Source organism: Vanessa cardui, chromosome 21, assembly GCF_905220365.1.
Source record: "Vanessa cardui chromosome 21, ilVanCard2.1, whole genome shotgun sequence".
Classification (NCBI taxonomy): Eukaryota; Metazoa; Arthropoda; class Insecta; order Lepidoptera; family Nymphalidae; genus Vanessa; species Vanessa cardui.
In genome coordinates this window covers 7,128,867-7,147,540 of record NC_061143.1, presented here as the reverse complement: position 1 = coordinate 7,147,540, position 18,674 = coordinate 7,128,867, and the positions used below count along the sequence as shown (strand labels likewise).

The following is an 18,674-nucleotide window of genomic DNA, read 5'->3' as shown; positions in this document are numbered from 1 at the left end:
GGGACGAGGAACCAATCCTCTGATCCTGTCCTTACAATTTTATAGATATTTATATTTTGCATAATTTACTTTATAGTTAATATAATACCTATTTATATTATAAATAGATGCTTTGAAATACTTTACAACACATTTAAATTTATCGTTCCGAGAAATGTAACAATGAGTGAAACCAATTCTTTCAGAATATTTAAAAAGTATTACGAGTGCTAATATTATGTATGGCACATATTTTCTATTAGTTTTGAGAAACGTTAAACGCTTTCAATTAAAAGTAATGAGCCGGTTTCTTACGTCTAAAAGTTACAAAAAATATACATTACATTTTGTATTGCTTTTTTTGGTTCGATGTAATATGAACAGGGATACAAAATGTTCGTAATTGTCCTCCATTTTTTTAAAGAAAATTAAATAAATTATATAAATAATAATAAGCATACAAATACTTATTACTCATTATGTATATTTTACTAAGGAAACGATGAAAGTACACATGTAAATTCAAAAGAGGACTATTTTATATATTAGAATTATAATCTATAAATAATAATTAAATAATAATATAATCTCTTACTTTTAAATAAACCTGTTAAAAAAATAGTATCAGTAGTAATAAAATATATTGTGGAAGCTTATACAACTCAAAAAAGTATTGATGATGTATTATTAGATTATACTACACTTTAGTATATGCTATTTATAACGATACTGTAATAAAATCTTTATTTAAGTAGCCCATCGTAATATATACAAATCATTAATAGCATTTAAAGTCATTTCACAACTAAGATATTCTTAGCACGATCTGGACGAGTTTCAAATGTCCAATGCAAGCCAAAAGCATTTAAAGTAGACCACTTGCACTGTTGAGAAAAAGGTTATGGATATCGCAACGTATCTGAATGTTTATCTGTGAAGATCAGTTTTTTATCTATTTCAAAATTTATAATAACACGTATTACGAAAAGTTACTTTTTATAAAAAAAAACGATACCTAATTAAAAATGAACTATCAAAGACATGGAGAACCATGTCTTTGATAGTTCATTGTTCATTTAATTTTAATACATCGGACGTAGAAACGTCCGATGTATTAAAATTAAATGAACTAATCATGCAAATAACATCAACTTCTATATTTAAAACTGCTATTAGCTTTTTGCAATAAATATAATATTTGATATCGATATAAAATACCGATTCACTACTTTTTTTATATGGCCTTGTGTCGATTAATATTGAAACATTAAATGCAAATAAAGAATAAATACGTAAATATACCTTTGATAATATAATTTATTTTATTTATCAAATTGTCCGTTTTTTAAAATATATTTTTAAAATTCGTGCAATGCAGCTGAAAAAAGTTAATAGAGACGAAAGAAAAATTGGCGTGACCGCGATGTTTCACAGCTTCGGTCGAATTGCACAAGTAGTGCCTTTGTTTACGTGGCATTGTCCAGCCAACCCATCGACCAGGTTCGTACGTGCGTACTTGAATATATTTAAATTTGGAGATGCCACCAGGATGAGGCAAGAGCATAGCACGGTTTGCTATAAAATGCCGTTAGTGTCTAACATGGGGTACAGTTAACAACTTCTAGCATCCCTGTTCATATCACAGCAAAACAAAACAAACCAAAATGGTCTTCAAGGTACGAAATTAATAAGGATTTTATTTGTGAAGTGTCAAAAAAGTGTATGTGAAAGTGTTAAAAAAAGTGAAGCGATTATAGGATTTTTTGACTTCATGGAATTCCGAATATAACTTTAGTCACAAAACAAAAATGCCCCAACAAAATATGTTTTACATAATATTTTGTGACAATTTGTCGTCCTCATGGAATTGAATTATATTATGAATCACAATTCCTTTTAATATCTTACTATTTTCATGTACTAATATGTTTGTAATTTCCTCATTGAAAAATAACCCTTTTTTTCTCTTTTTTAGTTTGTGGTTATCTCTTGCCTCGTGGCTGTGGCATATGGTAGTGTGGCGCCTGCAGCAATTGCGGCAGCTCCTGTAGCCTACGCCGCTCCTGCCGTTGCAGCAAGACTAGAGGAATTCGATCCCTTACCGCAATACAGATTTGGATATGATGTAGCAGACTCTCTTACTGGAGACTACAAGAGCCAACAAGAACAACGTAACGGTGACCTTGTCCAAGGACAATATTCACTGGTCGAACCTGACGGCACTCGTCGCATTGTTGATTACTCTGCCGACTCTGTTAATGGATTCAATGCAGTTGTGCGCAAGGAACCACTCGTAGCACCTGCTGTGGTTGCCGAACCAGCTGTTGTTCCTGCTCGTATTGCTGCTGCACCAGTTGTTGCTCAACCTGCTCCTGCTGTGGTCGCCGCTCGTTACGCCTATGCCGCTGCTGCACCCGTTGCTGCCCGATATGCTGTAGCCCCCGTATCTGCACCTGTCGCGGCTCCTTTAAGAGCTGCACCTGTATTTGCAAGATACGCTGCTGCTCCTGTGCCAGCAACTCAATACTACGCTGCACCTGCTGCTCCTCTAGTGAGCGCCCGATATGCCAGCGCTCCTCTCGTAGCCCGCTATGCTGCTCCCCTATCAGCATACAGTGCCCCAGTAGCAGCTGCGTACACTGCATTACCAGCTGCTTACACCGCAGCATCCTACACAGCTACTGGTCCATTCGCTGCTTACACAGCGGCTGCTCCAGTTGCCGCTGCCTACACCGCGGCCGCTCCAGCCAGGTTTGCAGTACCAGCTGCATATGCCACACCAGTAGCGGCGGCGCCTGCCCGTCTTGCCACTGCCCCAGTCGCAGCTGCGCCCGCTGCACCAGCGAAAATTGTAGAAGCTACTGCTGCTGGCTACCGTTACCCTTGAAAGAAAATCATAAATTTGATGGCTTATTTTACAAAGACTTGATATGTACATAGCTAATAAAGTTATTATTTTGTCTAATTTGAATTTTTTCTTCGCACGAACACCTTTTATTTTATGAGAACTACCCTTTTATTATTAAATTACAGCTAATGATTAGGTATTATAAAAAAATATACATATAATAAAATTGGGGTGTCAGTTTGTAATATTAAAATAACCGCTTCATACTAATTTTCTATGTATGTATAAGACAAATAATACACCAAATTACAATTTTTTTTTATTTTAATTCTGATAATTTTTAATTAAATTTTTATTTTGAAACAGACACATCTGTTTGTTCCTCCTAATCTCTGGAACGACTCGACCGATTTTGACGGGACTTTCACTGGTAGCACTAATAAGGAGTAACTTAGGCTGAACAATAACCTTTTTGTTAAATACAAATGCGCACGAATTTAAAGTACAGATAGTACAGAATATATTAAAAATTTCGCAAACTGTTATATTTTCTCTTTATTTAGAAAGTTAATAATAATGACTAATTACTTTTACTTTTATATTTAAATTTTTAAGTAGGCTGAGTCAACCAGCTTTATAATATGACTTATTTTGATTATAATAAACTAGGTAGCTTTGATCCGTGACGAGTTCTATACATAAATCATCTACGTGTCTTATATCTGTACTTATATTATAAAGCTGAAGAGTTTGTTTGTTTGTTTTGTCGAACGCACTTATCTCGGGAAATCGGAAACTACCGATATGATTAAAAAACTCGTCCAGTATTAAAAAGCTCATTTATCAAGACAATCATGATTTATCATGTAAATATTTGTCTAACCTAACCACGAAAAAGTTTAAATTTAAATAATTTTAAGCGACGATTACCGTTCTACTTGATAGACTGATATAAAGTAATTATAATAAATTAGGTATCTCTGATCAGTGCCGAGTTCTATACATAAATCATATACGAATCTTATATCTGTAATAATTTTATAAAGCTGAAGAATTTGTATGTTTGTTTGGTCGAACGCACTTATCACGGGAAATCGGAAACTACCGGTATGAATAAAAACTTTTCCAGTTTTAAAAAGCCGAAAAACTACCGATATGATTAAAAAACTCTTCCAGTATTAAAAAGCTCATTTATCAAGTCAATCATGATTTATCATGTAAATATTTGTCCGAACTAACCATGAAATATTTGAAATTGAAATAATTGTAAGCGATGATGAAAAATGAAAAGTGTTACAAAAACGGGGGAAAAATATTATTTTTGAAAGCTTGCATTGCGTGCACTGCTTAAACTATCTAAGTTTCGCTAAAATATGTTTATCAGAATTGTTCCCCTTCTACAAAAACCGCATCAGCATAAGTCTATCTTTTAAGGTTTGCTAACTATTATCTTCATAATTTTCAACTTGATAAACAATTTAGTTCTAAAATAATATGTGCTCGTATATCTGAAAATGATCTGTTATTTATGTTATTTCGGTTAAAAAGTTCCACGTAGGCATATAAAGATTAAGATATAAAGGATTTTTTTTCATTATATTTATAGTTTTTAACCAGGAACCGGCATAATATAATCTCTCTAGCGTATTTTCAGCCTTTCTTCTATGGAAAGGAAGAAATTCTTGTTCAAAAGTATCGTCGCATTTGTATGTCTGTCGGTCAGTCATTGTTATTACGAAAAAAAATTTCTCCACATACAATTACATTTAATTTACATACTAATTATAACACTTATTTTATGTATTATATTTTCATTGTAAGTAAGTTTTCATAGTTATCCCTATTTTATTAAATATAATGAATTAAGAAACTAATTAACGGCTCCACTAAGCATAGCTGGGCATTAACTCGTTAATCCGTTAATCGTTAATTAACGAAGTTAACATTTTGATTAACGAATTAACTTTTAAGTTAACTTTTAAAAATGTTAACGGACACGTTAACTTTCGTTAATATGCAGAAGCCCGTTAATCGTTAATCTAATGCCTACTATTTACCGCTCGGCACCGCGGCGCGGCGCGAAAAACAGGTTCAGACAAGTATGAAACGAATGACGTCCCTCTCGATCGTATCCAAGGAGAAGCTCAATCATATCTCGGATCACTACTACCGACAATTGCAGCAACTGTCTATAAATTAAAAAATATTAAATCTAAGGGCCTAGTAAATTGCACAGCTTTAGCCAATGCCTTATTAAATGGTATAGAGAAAAGGTTTGGTCTACTCCTGAATGATGAACAGTGCCTACTTGCCGCGGCATTTCACCCAAAGTTCCGGTGGATATGGCTGGAAACGTATGACAGCAGTAGAGTAAAAAAGGTCATGGAAAAAAAGGTAGAAGATGCTTTACGACAAGAAGCAGGGGAAAATTCGAAGGACAGAGATAGTTTAACTGGCGGAGGGAGCAATGCGAGTAACAACGATGATGACGAGGAAGAAGACTTTTTTAATTCTGTCACTCAGTCTATAGAAAAACCAAAGAGCTCCAACTCTTTAAAGAGTAAAGCACAAAGTCTCGTTCAAATGTGGCTGGACATGAAATCAAAAGACTCGTTCAACGATGCTGCATTCCTCGGGAAACAGATATTCATAAATCTATTTATTAAATACAATACTGCTATACCCTCAAGTGTGTTCTGCAGTTGAACGCTTGTTTTCACGGGTAAAGACATTTTAACACCAAAACGAGCCTCGCTTTCAGACGAGAACTTCAACATGTTAATGTTCATGAAGGGGAATATGCACCTTATGCCCGACGATTAAATTACACATTTGAATTATATAAGTATTTTGTTTTATTCCTAACCTGTTAACTTCCAGAACCTAAGCCAACAGGTTGTATAAGTTCACTAACGCAATGATATAAAAATGCAATTTTACACATATTAACGGATTAACGATTAACGTTAACTTGCGTTAATTCTTCTGAAATGTAACGCTTTAACGCTTAACGAAGCTAACTTTTTTTGTAGCGGATTAACGATTAACGAAGTTAACTATTTGATTAACGGTGCCCAGCTATGCCACTAAGTGTATGGAGGCCTTGGGTCGGTTGCAGCGACGTGCGGCCCGCATTATTGGCGACGGAAAAGTCACAAATATCCTCGAACCTTTACGTTTTCGCCGAGAGATAGCAGTGATAAGTGCTATATGTCGGAGGTGTCACGATGCTCTGAAGAATTATTCCCTCCAATTCTAGCTTCCCCTTTCTTTTACAAGTCTACGTGTGCTTGCTCGCGATGTCACCGTCTAACTGGATAATTAATTCTACCGCGCAGGTAATTCGACAGCTCTTTTCTTTGCCACGCCGTCAAAAAATTGAATTTTTTACCAGCACTACCAAAATTAAAATCACAATAAACTTTATTGAAGTAGGCTATTACAAGCACTTTTGAATCATCAATTAATAATTAAGTGAAGCTACCACCGGTTCGGAAAGTAGATTCTACCGACAAGAACCGGCAAGAAACTCAGTAGTTACTCTTTTTCAACATTTAAAAAATACAAAGTCATGTTAGTTAATACAATTATTAAAATTAATATATCCTGCCTGGAAGTCAACAGGTATTAATTCTAGGCTTTTTTATCATCTACAAAGTTTTGTATCGAATAATACGCCTTTTTTACCAATGTATTTTTTATAAACGATTTGAATTTACGAAATGGCAAAGTTAAAAATGTCTGCGGGATTTTATTATAGAAACAGATACCTTGCCCCAAGAAAGATTTATTGATTTTGCGCAGTCGGAAACTTGGCGTTATAACTGATTTTATCAAAGTTATCAATGTTACTGTGAATATACATAATATTTTTGTATATATATTGCAACGCAACAGTGAGTATTCCTATTTTGTTAGAACATCCCGAAGAGAGTCTCTAGCTCCACGATTATAAATAGACCGGATTGCTCTCTTTTGTAAAATAAAGACAGATTCAATATCTGCAGCGTTAGCACAAAGTAATACGCCATATGACATAATACTGTGAAAATAATGAAAATAAAATAAACGAGCGGTATCAATATCAGTTAGTTGTCTAACTTTAACTTTTCTGACCGCGTGTGCTGCGGAGCTGAGTCTTTCTGCTAGGGATGATAAATGAGGACTCCACTGAAGTCTGGAATCCAAATTCCCAAGAGCACCGTAGTATCGGCTACATCAAGCCGGCCACCGCTTAAAGATATCTTATAATCTTGCTTTCTAACATTGGGTAGGGTATAAACTACACATTTTGTTTTTTGAGCATTCAAAACCAAATTATTTACTTTAAACCAATCGTGTATCTGTGATAATGCACCGTTCACATCGTCATAGTCAGGTTTTTTCCTGTCGAGCTTAAAAATCAGTGAAGTATCGTCAGCAAACAATACTATATCACAAATACCTTTAATATAGAATCTCTAACATAGAATACCTCTTCTTAAAACCTGGGTACCTGCAAGAGGCGACTAGTACTGTTCATTTTCATTTCTATACCAACCATCGGGTGGAGTGGAGTCATATACCAACCCAGTTTATAAAAAGTGATTTTATAATAAATAAGTTACATTTTGTGATATAACAAAATATAAGTACACACATACACAACACATACTTCTAATAAACATACATACGATTAATGTAAACATACAAAAGCGGATTCTGAATATATAAAAGATATATATCTTATTTATTCATTTTTGTTATTTTTATACACACACAATACTGCCCATAGACATTGGCAATGTAAGAAATTCCTTTCCTTACATAACACCAGTACGCCAACCTTGGGAACTAATAATAAGATTAACTGAAATACTTTAATTTGAATTTGGAGGTATAGATTTAAAGATATAGTAATTGATTTTATTTATTTAAAATCAGTATATCGGGTGGATAGATTGTATTAATGATAAAAATATGCTGATGTTTCTCAAAAAACGTGTCAAAAATTTACAAGAAATGTTTGGTAAACTGATTAGGTGCACACCATCTTTTCCGAATGAATGCAATTGAATAACCAAAAAATAAAATTAATCGGATGCCGTATTTACATATATATCTTACTAATGAATGTGCGTAAATTCATGTCAAAAAACACTAATAATGCTCAACTCAAATCTCCATCGTCAGTTCGTTCTTCCATATGAATACCTATGTAGTCATTACTATTGTAGTAATAAATATGAAATTGAATAACTGACGTTTTAGTTTGGACTATTGTTGCAAGGTTGACTTATATTCCAGTCCACGCGTGCTCTATTTGAAGAAAGTATTTTATAAAGCGTAACAGAGTATTGCAGGTGTAACTTTCTTCAATGAGCCACCTGTATTGTGCTCACGTTCCTCGTTACGCAGTATTGTATATATAACGCGGTGATGCCCGAGGGTAGGCACAGTTCAACTTCAGACACTGCACATCCTCCCCTAAGCAAACAACCATGAACAGCAAGGTAAGAGAAAATTATTTTAAATATATTTTTGTTATGTAATAATATCAGAAAATTCATATCATATTCATATAATATCAGATAATCTATCACATATTTTATATAATTAATATTTAATGTTTAGTACCCATCTCATCAAAAATGTGTATTGTACTCCAAAAATACTCAAGTTAACTTTGATATTTGTCATTAAACAATGATCAATGTATCGCAAAGAAATCAAAATTGTGGTTTTCCATATTTTTCGTCATAGTATTTCATAGTATTTCTCTTAACTTCCGTACAAAATTTGTTTGATTGTTTGTTAGTTTGTTGCTTGTTTTGAACCAATTATGAGATGTAAATAAAATGGTTTATTACAGAATTAAATTTCATATTTACCATTTTATCGTATTACAATTGTTTTAAATTTACTTATTTATGTCATTTTTTGAAGAAAAGAGTAACTATTGAGCTTTTTAGCAGTATTTGTTTTTAAAATCTGTATTTGAAACCGACAATAGCTTTTCATTCAATCTAGTAAAATAGCTAGTTGAAAATGGAAGAGGCTGTATGAATAAAGTTAATGTTCATTTTGAACTACTAGGTCCTTCTATATTAATTTATTAATATGTATCATCCTACGATTACACCATTCAATGAGTTTATTTAAATACTTTGTAATATATACAACAGTAGTCTGAAAAACAAGCTCAGAACTCAGTAGGACATGATCGTGAAATGTCAGAAATTTATATGCGACATGATAAGACAGGAGTGATAAGTCGCTTTTTAAAATTGCACAAGCTACGGAGTGAGCTTTTATGAAATGACACTTATATTTAGAATTGTAAAGTAAATTCCGTAAATGTATCGTAGACAATAATAAAACTAATCGCGACCTCGACCTAAAGCTGGCTTTCAGAAGTACGTGTTAACAACGTGTTATCATTCAATCGTGCCTTTTATCGTACAATTTGGAAAGCAACAGACACGAGCGACGTGTGCCTCGCGAATCGCGATTGACCAATGCGCCATTTCTGGACTATTTGCGTCATTGCACTGCCTTCCTTGAGTGACACTTTCGTTTCTGCCTAAAATATCAAACTTACGCTACCAAACAAAACGGATACGTCCAGGATACTTAAAAATAACGGTTCTCGTGTATATATGCAATGTTCTATTTGTATTTTATGTGAAAAGATGTTCCCAATCATATTTCCCATTACGGAATTTATCAAAAACATAAATTTTAGTTTTTTTTACGTCTATTTGCTACGGAACCTTCAATATGAGACACGTTCTGTGAAGAAAAGGTCATCAATTTTTGTATTAGGCTTTGGAATGCTTTATTTAAGATAAAAGTAGATTATAACCGCGTGCCTATACATATGTGTATAGTCGCACTTCCTTAAAATATATTAATTATTATTCCGGGCGTAAATAATTACGAAAATCGACCCTTTCTTTCTAACAGGAACATGTTGCAAGCCGCATCATGTTTGTATTCAGTCCGCTATACCAATCGTGCATACAAATTCATCGGTGTATCCACGCGTTGCGTAACCGAAATAAGCTATAGCTCATTGTCATTACGTAGCTGGTAGCATTGTGTTTAATTGACCTATAGATATAACGACTATATACAAAGTAATCAGTTTTATATTTTAATAAGGTATATTTAAAAGATGTTAGTATAATAAATTTTATTTCTAGATTGTATTATTCATCTGCGTGGTGGGCGTGGCCTCGGCCAGCGTTGTTGCTCCAGTAGCAGTAGCACGCGCTGACCCATTCCCGCAGTACTCATACGGCTACGATGTTCAAGACTCCATCAGCGGCGACTATAAGGGGCACCAGGAGCAAAGGAACGGCGACGTCGTTACTGGTTCCTACTCCGTTGTCGATCCCGATGGTACTAGAAGAATTGTTGATTATGCTGCTGATCCTATTAACGGTTTTAATGCTGTCGTCCGCCGCGAACCTCTTGTAGTCGCCGCACCCGCTAAAGTTATCGCTCCGGCTCCACTTGTTGCTCCCGCTCCCGTGGCACCTGCCCCAGTATTAGCGAGAGCACCTTTGTACGCTCCTGCCCCCGCACCCGTCTTCGCGCCAAGACTACCCTACTACTTTTAGATGAATAAATACAATTTTGTTGTGTTGCTGTATATACCTATTAATGAATAAGGCTTTTATAATTGTTATTTATAATAATAAATGAATTGAATACATATAATTTTGTTGAATTACTCATAATTTTATTTTATTATTCAAAAATATTCCAATACTAAATTTTTATGTAGTTGAGCATACAGATGAGCTTGTGCTAAACAACCATTGGTACACTCTACTGCTTTTTATTGCGGGCTTTAATTTATTTTGTTAACAACCCCCTTATTCATGGTCATAATATAATATCGATAATTTATATAGCTTCGAAATTTTCCGAAACAAATTAATTTTTAATTTTCTTAAAATAAAAATATATGTAGGTAGCATGTCACCAAAAAGTCACGTAAAATTACGTGAAATTCCGTGAGTTTTATAAAAAAACTACACAATTAAATACCTTTTATATTTAAAGCTTCTTGAGAAACTGTAAAAACTAAAAATGGCAAATAAGTATATCTACAGCCAATCTATGACTATAGTCATAATTATTATAATAATACATTTATGCCCATATGAACAAATATGCTTCAAATCACAATGGAAAAAACAAAAACTAATTCAATTTCAATAAAAAACGATAGTAACTCTAAAATATAAATGAAAATTTAATAAACTATAAATTAAAATAGGCATATGGAATTAGTTAAAAATTACAATTATGTATTTATTTGCTATCCTTATGATAAATTTTATTGCTTTTTTTATCAATATGTCACTCAAAATTTAGGTTTTTAACAACGATCATAAAATTACATCTCTAGCTTGGAAAACTCGTAGAAAGAAGTTTATATATTAACTGTACACAGTCAGGGTAAAAAAATCTTCGTCAGTTTACAAATTAATTCCTTTATCAAGTTTTAAAATCTTAGTTCCTTTTGAATTTAAACATCAAATCATTGCGACGCAATATATTATTCTAAATAGGTAAAGTAGTTTTTCGCTCATACTGAGCACACGAAAATAGATCTTAAGATGACGAATCTTTTCTTACTCCGACTGTACCTAAATATATTTTAAAGCAGTCTGGTCTAAGCTAGGTTCAAATCAAAAATGCTAATCTAATCTATAGTATTAATAAATAGCATTATAATGCTATTGATAATGCTATTGATTGATTGATCTCTGTGGGACGTCGACATTTAAGGTGGATTATCTGACAAAATCTCATACACAAAGCGCACCTCTCTAAATTAAATTGTTATCGGCGTGCATAATTATTTAATTCAATTCAATTAACTAAACATGATTTCCAATGTGATCGTTATCATTTAAAAGTAACAGCAGTAAAGAAAAAATAATAGTATTATAAGTCTGTGTGTCAATATGCCTGGCAGGTAGGTGACACTGCAGTCAGTCAGGAATACACTGCAACTGTGACTCGGCTGAAACTGTATTTTGTATATTTAAATTACTTGTATGTATATTTGAAATAACAAGATTTTAATAATTTTTTTGATAAAATACAGCAATTTTTTTCTTTATGTAATTTCGTTGTCCTCGTCAACAATAAGACGGTCCGATGGCCGCATTTCTGTTTGATCGTGACTATCCTTAAGTTTCAATTAAAAGCGAAAGTTAGCAAAAGCTTACTGCGGGTGCAACCACCGGACCAGAACCATGACGTCACGTCGCTTGTTCGTGTAGACATGAATACATAAAAGGAACAAGACTTATATTCAGCAGTTTGCTTTGCGTATCGAAACAGTTATATTCCTAAAACGTTTTGTACTTTATATATTTACACAGCTAAAAAATATTCAATAGGATAAAAAAGGAAGTATATGTTTATTATGATACTGTCTAACATTTAAGTTTTTTATAAACATATATTCGGTCTATTTCGAAAAATTCACTGTTTGCTGCAGCGAGTGGGTGCCTGCCGCACTTGTAGCCTATTCTTCACTGTTGGCCTACCTTACCTTACCAGTGGCGAAAGTAGCCGTTGAAAAATACGACTCAAACCCACTATACAGTTTCGTCTATGATTTCCAAAATACATTGGTGACTCGCAATGGAGATTTCGTCCAATGATTTTACTCTGTTGTTGATCCCGATGGTACCAAGCGCATTGTGTAATATATCTCTTGCCATTAAAACCGTGCCACTTTACGTCACTGAGGTTGCGACTCCCATTGATACAACAAAAAGTCATGATTTTAAGAAGCAAAATAATAATAAATCTATGAACAAGGAGTTTTATATTTCATTTGGTATAAGAAATAAACATTATAATTACAGTTTAGATTCCATTTTTCGCAAAAGCAATATTCATAAAAATTATATATCAAATATCTGGAAGCCAAGGGTTCCAGATTTTGGTGGAGCTGGTAAAGCACGTTCTGGACCTGGTATAACTGACAATCCTCTCTGGCAACGACGTTTACGTTCAGCTCGAGCTTCACCGGGTTCTGGTTTGCGAGGTAAAACGGAAAACCGTCTTCCAGGGGGAACAGTTGACATCCGTTTGAAAAGAACTTGTGTTTCAACTCGTTGTTTCTCATCCATCACACTGACTATCTGCCTTTCACGTTGTACGATTGCCTTTCTTTCGTCTGCTGTCATTGTCTGCGCCGCCATTTCAGCACATTTGCATAAAAATGCTTGCACGCGTTCTGGATCTTGCATTTTTTTTGAAAATTCGTACGCTTCCTCGACTTGTATTCGTACTTCATTCGAATTTCCTTGTTGCATGTCACCGCTCATTAGAACAAAACAACCATTTAACCACCATGTCACGTTACTTATTTCTTGAGCTTCCCGTTGGCAGCGCTTGGCATAAAATTTAGCAAGAGCATAATTTTTTTGAGTACATAAAAGGCGAGCTAATTCGTACATTAACCAGCATTTCATAGTAGAATTTTCGCACATTTCTAATGTTGATATTACTTTAGCTGTAGCTTGTTTTATGTCAATGAATTTATAAGGATAGTTTGCCATGACTGAATCGAATGATGTTGGACGACCGACAGGCAAACCCATCAAGAAAGCAATACGACGTCGATTACCACGTTCACTGAGGGTGTATGATAACCGATGCTGGGATAAATATCCTTCTCCAACAGCACGATATAACCGATCCGTATACAAGTCTTTATCTGGTAATGTACGTGGAGTCTTACTATCGAGAAACATTTGCATGCGTTCTGCTTGTGCTATCAAGTCCATAACACGATTCTCGCGCATACATTTTTCAATCTGTTTCAGAAGTCTTTCAGCAGTTCGAGCTCCAACTTCTCGTTCTTTAGTTAAAACTGATTCCTTGTATTTATTTTGATGTTTTGATTCAGCCTTTTCGGCTAATTTTACTGTATAATACGGTCGCTGAGCTCGCAACATATCTTGCCTTTCACTGAGAGATCGTAAAGCTTCTTTTACGATTTCTTTTAGTTCAATACTTCCCCCAGCATTTGCGGATTTTAATCGTTGATCTTCAGTTAGTTCCCTTAGGAAAAACTTATCGTAAGCCATAGGTCCTAAGTATTTCATAGCTAAAACACGAGCTAGTGTCAAATTTTTTCGTGCCTCTAGTTGAGTAAGCTTTCGTTTCTTTTTTGGTCTAGGAATTCTCGATATATGAAGGGGTTTTTGAGGTTCATCTTCATCGATACGAGTAGCTTCATTTTGTTTAATTAAAGGTAAGAAATCTAACATAACGTTACCAGCGTTCACACCGATACAGTCCTGAATAGTTTCAACACCTTGATTAATACCCTCTATAAAATAAGGGGGTTGACGTCTACATCTTGCACCTCGATAGTTCATCACAACAGATCGTTCGAAATCTGACATTGTGTATAATGCTCGAGATTGCATGTTTCGGGCATTCATATTACCCGGTTCTAATTTAAGAGCAAGTTCTGCATCGGCATATGCTTGTACGGGTCGGACAGCATCCGCACATACCTGACTGCGGCCAGTAAGCATACGCACATCATCGGGAGAACTTTTGTAAGCTTCATCGTAAGATGCCTTGGCCTTTTCAAATTGTTCCAATCTTCTTAAATATGCACCCCTTTCACGATATACCGTTATAGCTCCGTAAAGTTGTTTTTCCTCCATAGTGAAAAATGGCTTATATTTTGCTTAAGTAAAAATACAAATATAAATTTATTATTTATAAAAATTCAGGAGTGACAAATTTACGTCACATTATATTTATTTTTTAGAATTTAGACAGTGATAGAATACAATTTAACCTCTATACGTACATGGTTGATATTTAGAATGAACATTGAATAGTTCATGTTTTATAATATAATTTATACTATTATATTGACTCAATGTAATAAAGAGAGATAGAGTGAAAGTTACTCTAAATAAATATGTTTTCGAGTAGAGGATTTTCAATTTCATTTTTGAAACGTATCTAGCTAGACTAGATTTCGTGATATTTGAGATAAAGAAATCTATTAAGGTCAATAAAATAGTTGCACAGGCAAATGAGCTTACTAAAGTAGTCATCATCGCCCACACCCATTGATATAAAATCGCCAATACACATAACTTATACTAGTAATAAATTGTAAGCCAATACGATCCGAATAAGATTTGGAGCAGGGTCAAAGCACTTTTCTAACTACGATGGTACTTAGAATTACTTGAATGAAAAAGCAGCAACTTAGTACTAGTCTGACAAAAGGTAATTCGATAAGGTTTTAAGTTTCGCAGCCTTATAAGGAAGCCAATAGATCAGTAAGTGAAAAAAAATTCCATAAATCACTAAATATTATACACTCATAATATTATTAATTATTATTATACACTCAAAATATTTTTGTTTTGTATGAAGAACATTGTTTAAATATTGAGTTGGGTAGGTTTTTGAAAATAAAAGGTAAAATTAAATTAATTGTCACAAATACAAAACTTTATTGGCCATATAAAAGAGAGAGAAATCAGTCAATTTTAGGTGTAATTCTGAATAAATTAGACAGCTACAACCGGAGCTGCTGTCAGCCTAGCAACCGGGGAAGAATACGCAAATCTTGCCACGGGCGCTGGGTAGCCAAAAGGTGCGGAGTATGCTAGTTTTGCAACTGGAGCTGTGTATGATGCATATGCCAAAGGAGCTGTGTATGCGGCAGTGTATTTAGCTACGGGGGCAGCAACGATGGGAGCAGCAGAAATGCGGGCAGGGACAACCGCCGGCTCAGCAACTACTGCCGGTGCAGCAACTAGTGGTTCCTTTCGCACGACTGCATTGAATCCATTGACAGAATCAGCGGAATAATCTACAGTACGGCGAGTGCCATCGGGGTCTACAAGTGAATAAGATCCTTGCACTAAATCACCATCACGTTGTTCTTGCTGGCTTTTGTAATCGCCGGTGAGTGCATCAGCTACATTGTATCCAAATCGATACTGCGGGAGAGGATCAAATTCTTCCAATCGGGCTGCGACAGCTGGCGCTGCCACAACAGGTGCTGCTGCAAGGGGAGCAGCTACGGCTACAGGAGCAACGCCAGCTCGGGCAAGAGCCACGAAGCAAGAGAAGATAACGATCTGCAAAAATAAAAAATAAAAACATTTACTTAAAATTCATAAGTTGAAATTGTCATTAGATAAATGACGGTCATATTTATGTGTACTACATTCAAGTATTGTACTTGAAATAGTAACACCGTTTCATGAGAATGACACTAGACTTATTACGTAAAGCGAGCACGGAGAAATTACTAATAGGCCGAGGATAGAGTCTGTCAAGGACGGCTTTGAGTTGCTATTTGAATCACAATTAGTTTAAGCATTAGTGGTTTTCAAATATGCCAGCGTTACTGAAATATGACAGTTCTTCGAATTTTTGAGTACCGGATATTGAAAAACATTTGCAAATCAGTAAATCAATATACAATAGATATAAATCTCAAATTTTAAATTTTAATTTTTTAATTTTTGAAGTCCTCAAACTGACGAATTGGTTAACGAAATGGTAATCTGATAATATCTAAATTAAAAAAAATACTGTTTGGAATAATAAGAATATAAATAAAAGTTTTATATAATATTAAAATTTATAAATATTTTTTAAATGTTATTTTCGTAAAAATATTTTGTATTACCTTAAAGGCCATTGTTGTTTAGATGAGTTGGTGGTGAAGCCAAGTGTGACTATGCTCCTGAAGAATCTGCCGAGGTATATATACTGGTATGAGTTGTGACACCGGGCCAAGTTCACGCTTAGTATTATGTCGGCGCATCACTATGGATGTGCACGCAATTGGAAATGAGTTGTAATTTGTCAATGGCGGAAAATTCAGCGTTCTTGACTTTAGGCCAAATGTTATGAAATTTAACGAAACTACTGCCGTCTGATAAGGATATAACCTACATTTTGATTTAAAATAAGAACATTATTGCTCTTATAATAGACAGGGTTATTGGTAATTCGTCGTATTCCCGTTAGGAGGTCATAAGTGTGACTATTTGCAATCATTTTACCGCCGATATGCATATATACCTGTATATATTAATTCATATATGATGAGCCTTTCAGCTTTGTAAGCAAAAGTGTTTGAGACAAAAGTATTTTACGAGTATGATGATCTTGTCATAATCAATTTCGACTGCATTACAGAAATACTATTAGATTTAAACATATAATACATGTAACTAACTCGTATACGAATGATTGTTTATCCAATTTTGAACTAATTTTTGAATATCTCAATCTGACGGCTAAGTTTAAATTACTATAATTTACATCAAAGGGGAACTTAAAAATAATTAAGTCTGTAGGATTTACGGTTTAGGAGGTTCGGTTTAAAGGTACTTTATTTCAAAGAAATCATTAAATTGTTTGTGTTAACTCAAAAAATAAGGGTTACTAGTTATTAGGTATAAATTCTCTCGATATTTGTTTAATAATTGGTATACTTAAATTTTTTTATTAAATTTGTCGAATTTCGGCTCCACCAGAAGTATGTAATTATCCTTATAAACGAGGCGAGTGGTTTCTCCGACTGAAAAATGTTGTAATTTAATTATTTTAAAGCATTAACTTGCAGGAGAAACTGTGAACAGAGTGGCAGTGCTTGAATATGTAAAAAAAAATTAAGTATGGTTTTGTTGGATGGTTACATGATACATAGGTCACTATTTCTTTACCTGAGTCCATAACCTTTGTAAATGGATACGGTAATGTCTATTGCTACGTAAGACAAAACTGAATTATTCAGGTATCAATGTTTCGTAGCGCCAGGTCGCATTTCTGTTTTCCACTCAACCGCACTATTGCTTGACATTTGATATAATTTATATCGAACCGCATACCAATGAAAATGTATTTTGGGTTAAAAATTTTTTTAAGTAACAAATACTTTATAAAAAATTATTAGTTACAGGAAGTAACTATTCATTTCTAAATACCAAAAATTACCATTCTCAACTCTATTAATATATTTAAGATATATATTACAATTTAAAGGTAATCGTAGCTATACATTAACACGTTCGATATCACGAAAACACCACATTTTAAATAATATAAAATATAACATACATACACATAGAAGGAAAATGGTATAAGCAACTAAATACGCTACTAATAGCGCTTCGCTTCGCGCAAATATTAATAAAGAAAATGATATGATATAAATATTATTTATACCCTATAAAAAATTTTAAATAGATCATTGGTTCCGGAGATTACACCGTACATATAAAATAAAGAAAACTTATAAAATTAGTACACTTTCAAATTAGGGTTCATCACAACTACATAGCATATGTTAATGACACTTCATGGTAAATCATATAAAACAGAGTAACTAATCCTACAAAACATTCAAACAGATAGTTGGACCTAGACATAAGGTCACTGGTGCAGTCTTCCACAAGGCTATTTACGACTTTTGCGTTTATCTCGGTCACATTTGCAACAAAAGTTCATTCTTTACTTGTTATATTAAAATTTTTATTAAATAAAACATTTACTGAAAACTGTGTATTAAATGGTGTAAAGAATCTGAAACTCTTGAGGCTTTATTCGATGTAAAATCATCACACTTTCTTATTGATTCAAAATTCCACTACCGGTTTGGAAAGAAACACTTCATCCAAATAAGAGCTGGTAAAAGAAATCACCAAATAAATTCGCGTTACTATGGTAAATTAGTCATTTTTAAATGGCCCCGGGGCGATCATTTGTGATACATATGTAAATGTATTATCATAAAAAAACATTTTTTAATAAAAAATATATTAATTTT

At 33.9% G+C, this 18,674-nt stretch overlaps 3 protein-coding genes across 3 annotated transcripts; 1 reads left to right on the top strand and 2 right to left on the bottom strand.

Moving 5' to 3' along the window:
- Positions 1–1,519: 1,519 nt before the first annotated feature.
- On the top strand, positions 1,520–10,544 carry LOC124539099. The gene is made up of 5 exons (XM_047116421.1): positions 1,520–1,655; positions 1,955–2,855; positions 5,064–5,452; positions 8,260–8,319; positions 10,012–10,544. Exons 1-5 carry the CDS (start codon positions 1,644–1,646, stop codon positions 10,429–10,431), a joined length of 1,782 nt encoding a protein of 593 aa, XP_046972377.1. The 5' UTR covers positions 1,520–1,643; the 3' UTR covers positions 10,432–10,544.
- A 2,182-nt stretch (positions 10,545–12,726) lies between these two features.
- LOC124538792 (outer dynein arm-docking complex subunit 4-like) lies at positions 12,727–14,796 on the bottom strand. The gene has a single exon (XM_047115991.1). The coding sequence runs from the start codon at positions 14,524–14,526 to the stop codon at positions 12,745–12,747; it is 1,782 nt and encodes a 593-aa protein (XP_046971947.1). The 5' UTR covers positions 14,527–14,796; the 3' UTR covers positions 12,727–12,744.
- A 511-nt stretch (positions 14,797–15,307) lies between these two features.
- On the bottom strand, positions 15,308–16,645 carry LOC124538794 (larval cuticle protein A2B-like). Its single transcript, XM_047115993.1, has 2 exons — positions 16,527–16,645; positions 15,308–15,969 (listed from the first exon to the last, which is right to left on the bottom strand). Exons 1-2 carry the CDS (start codon positions 16,536–16,538, stop codon positions 15,394–15,396), a joined length of 588 nt encoding a protein of 195 aa, XP_046971949.1. The 5' UTR covers positions 16,539–16,645; the 3' UTR covers positions 15,308–15,393.
- Positions 16,646–18,674: the final 2,029 nt, after the last annotated feature.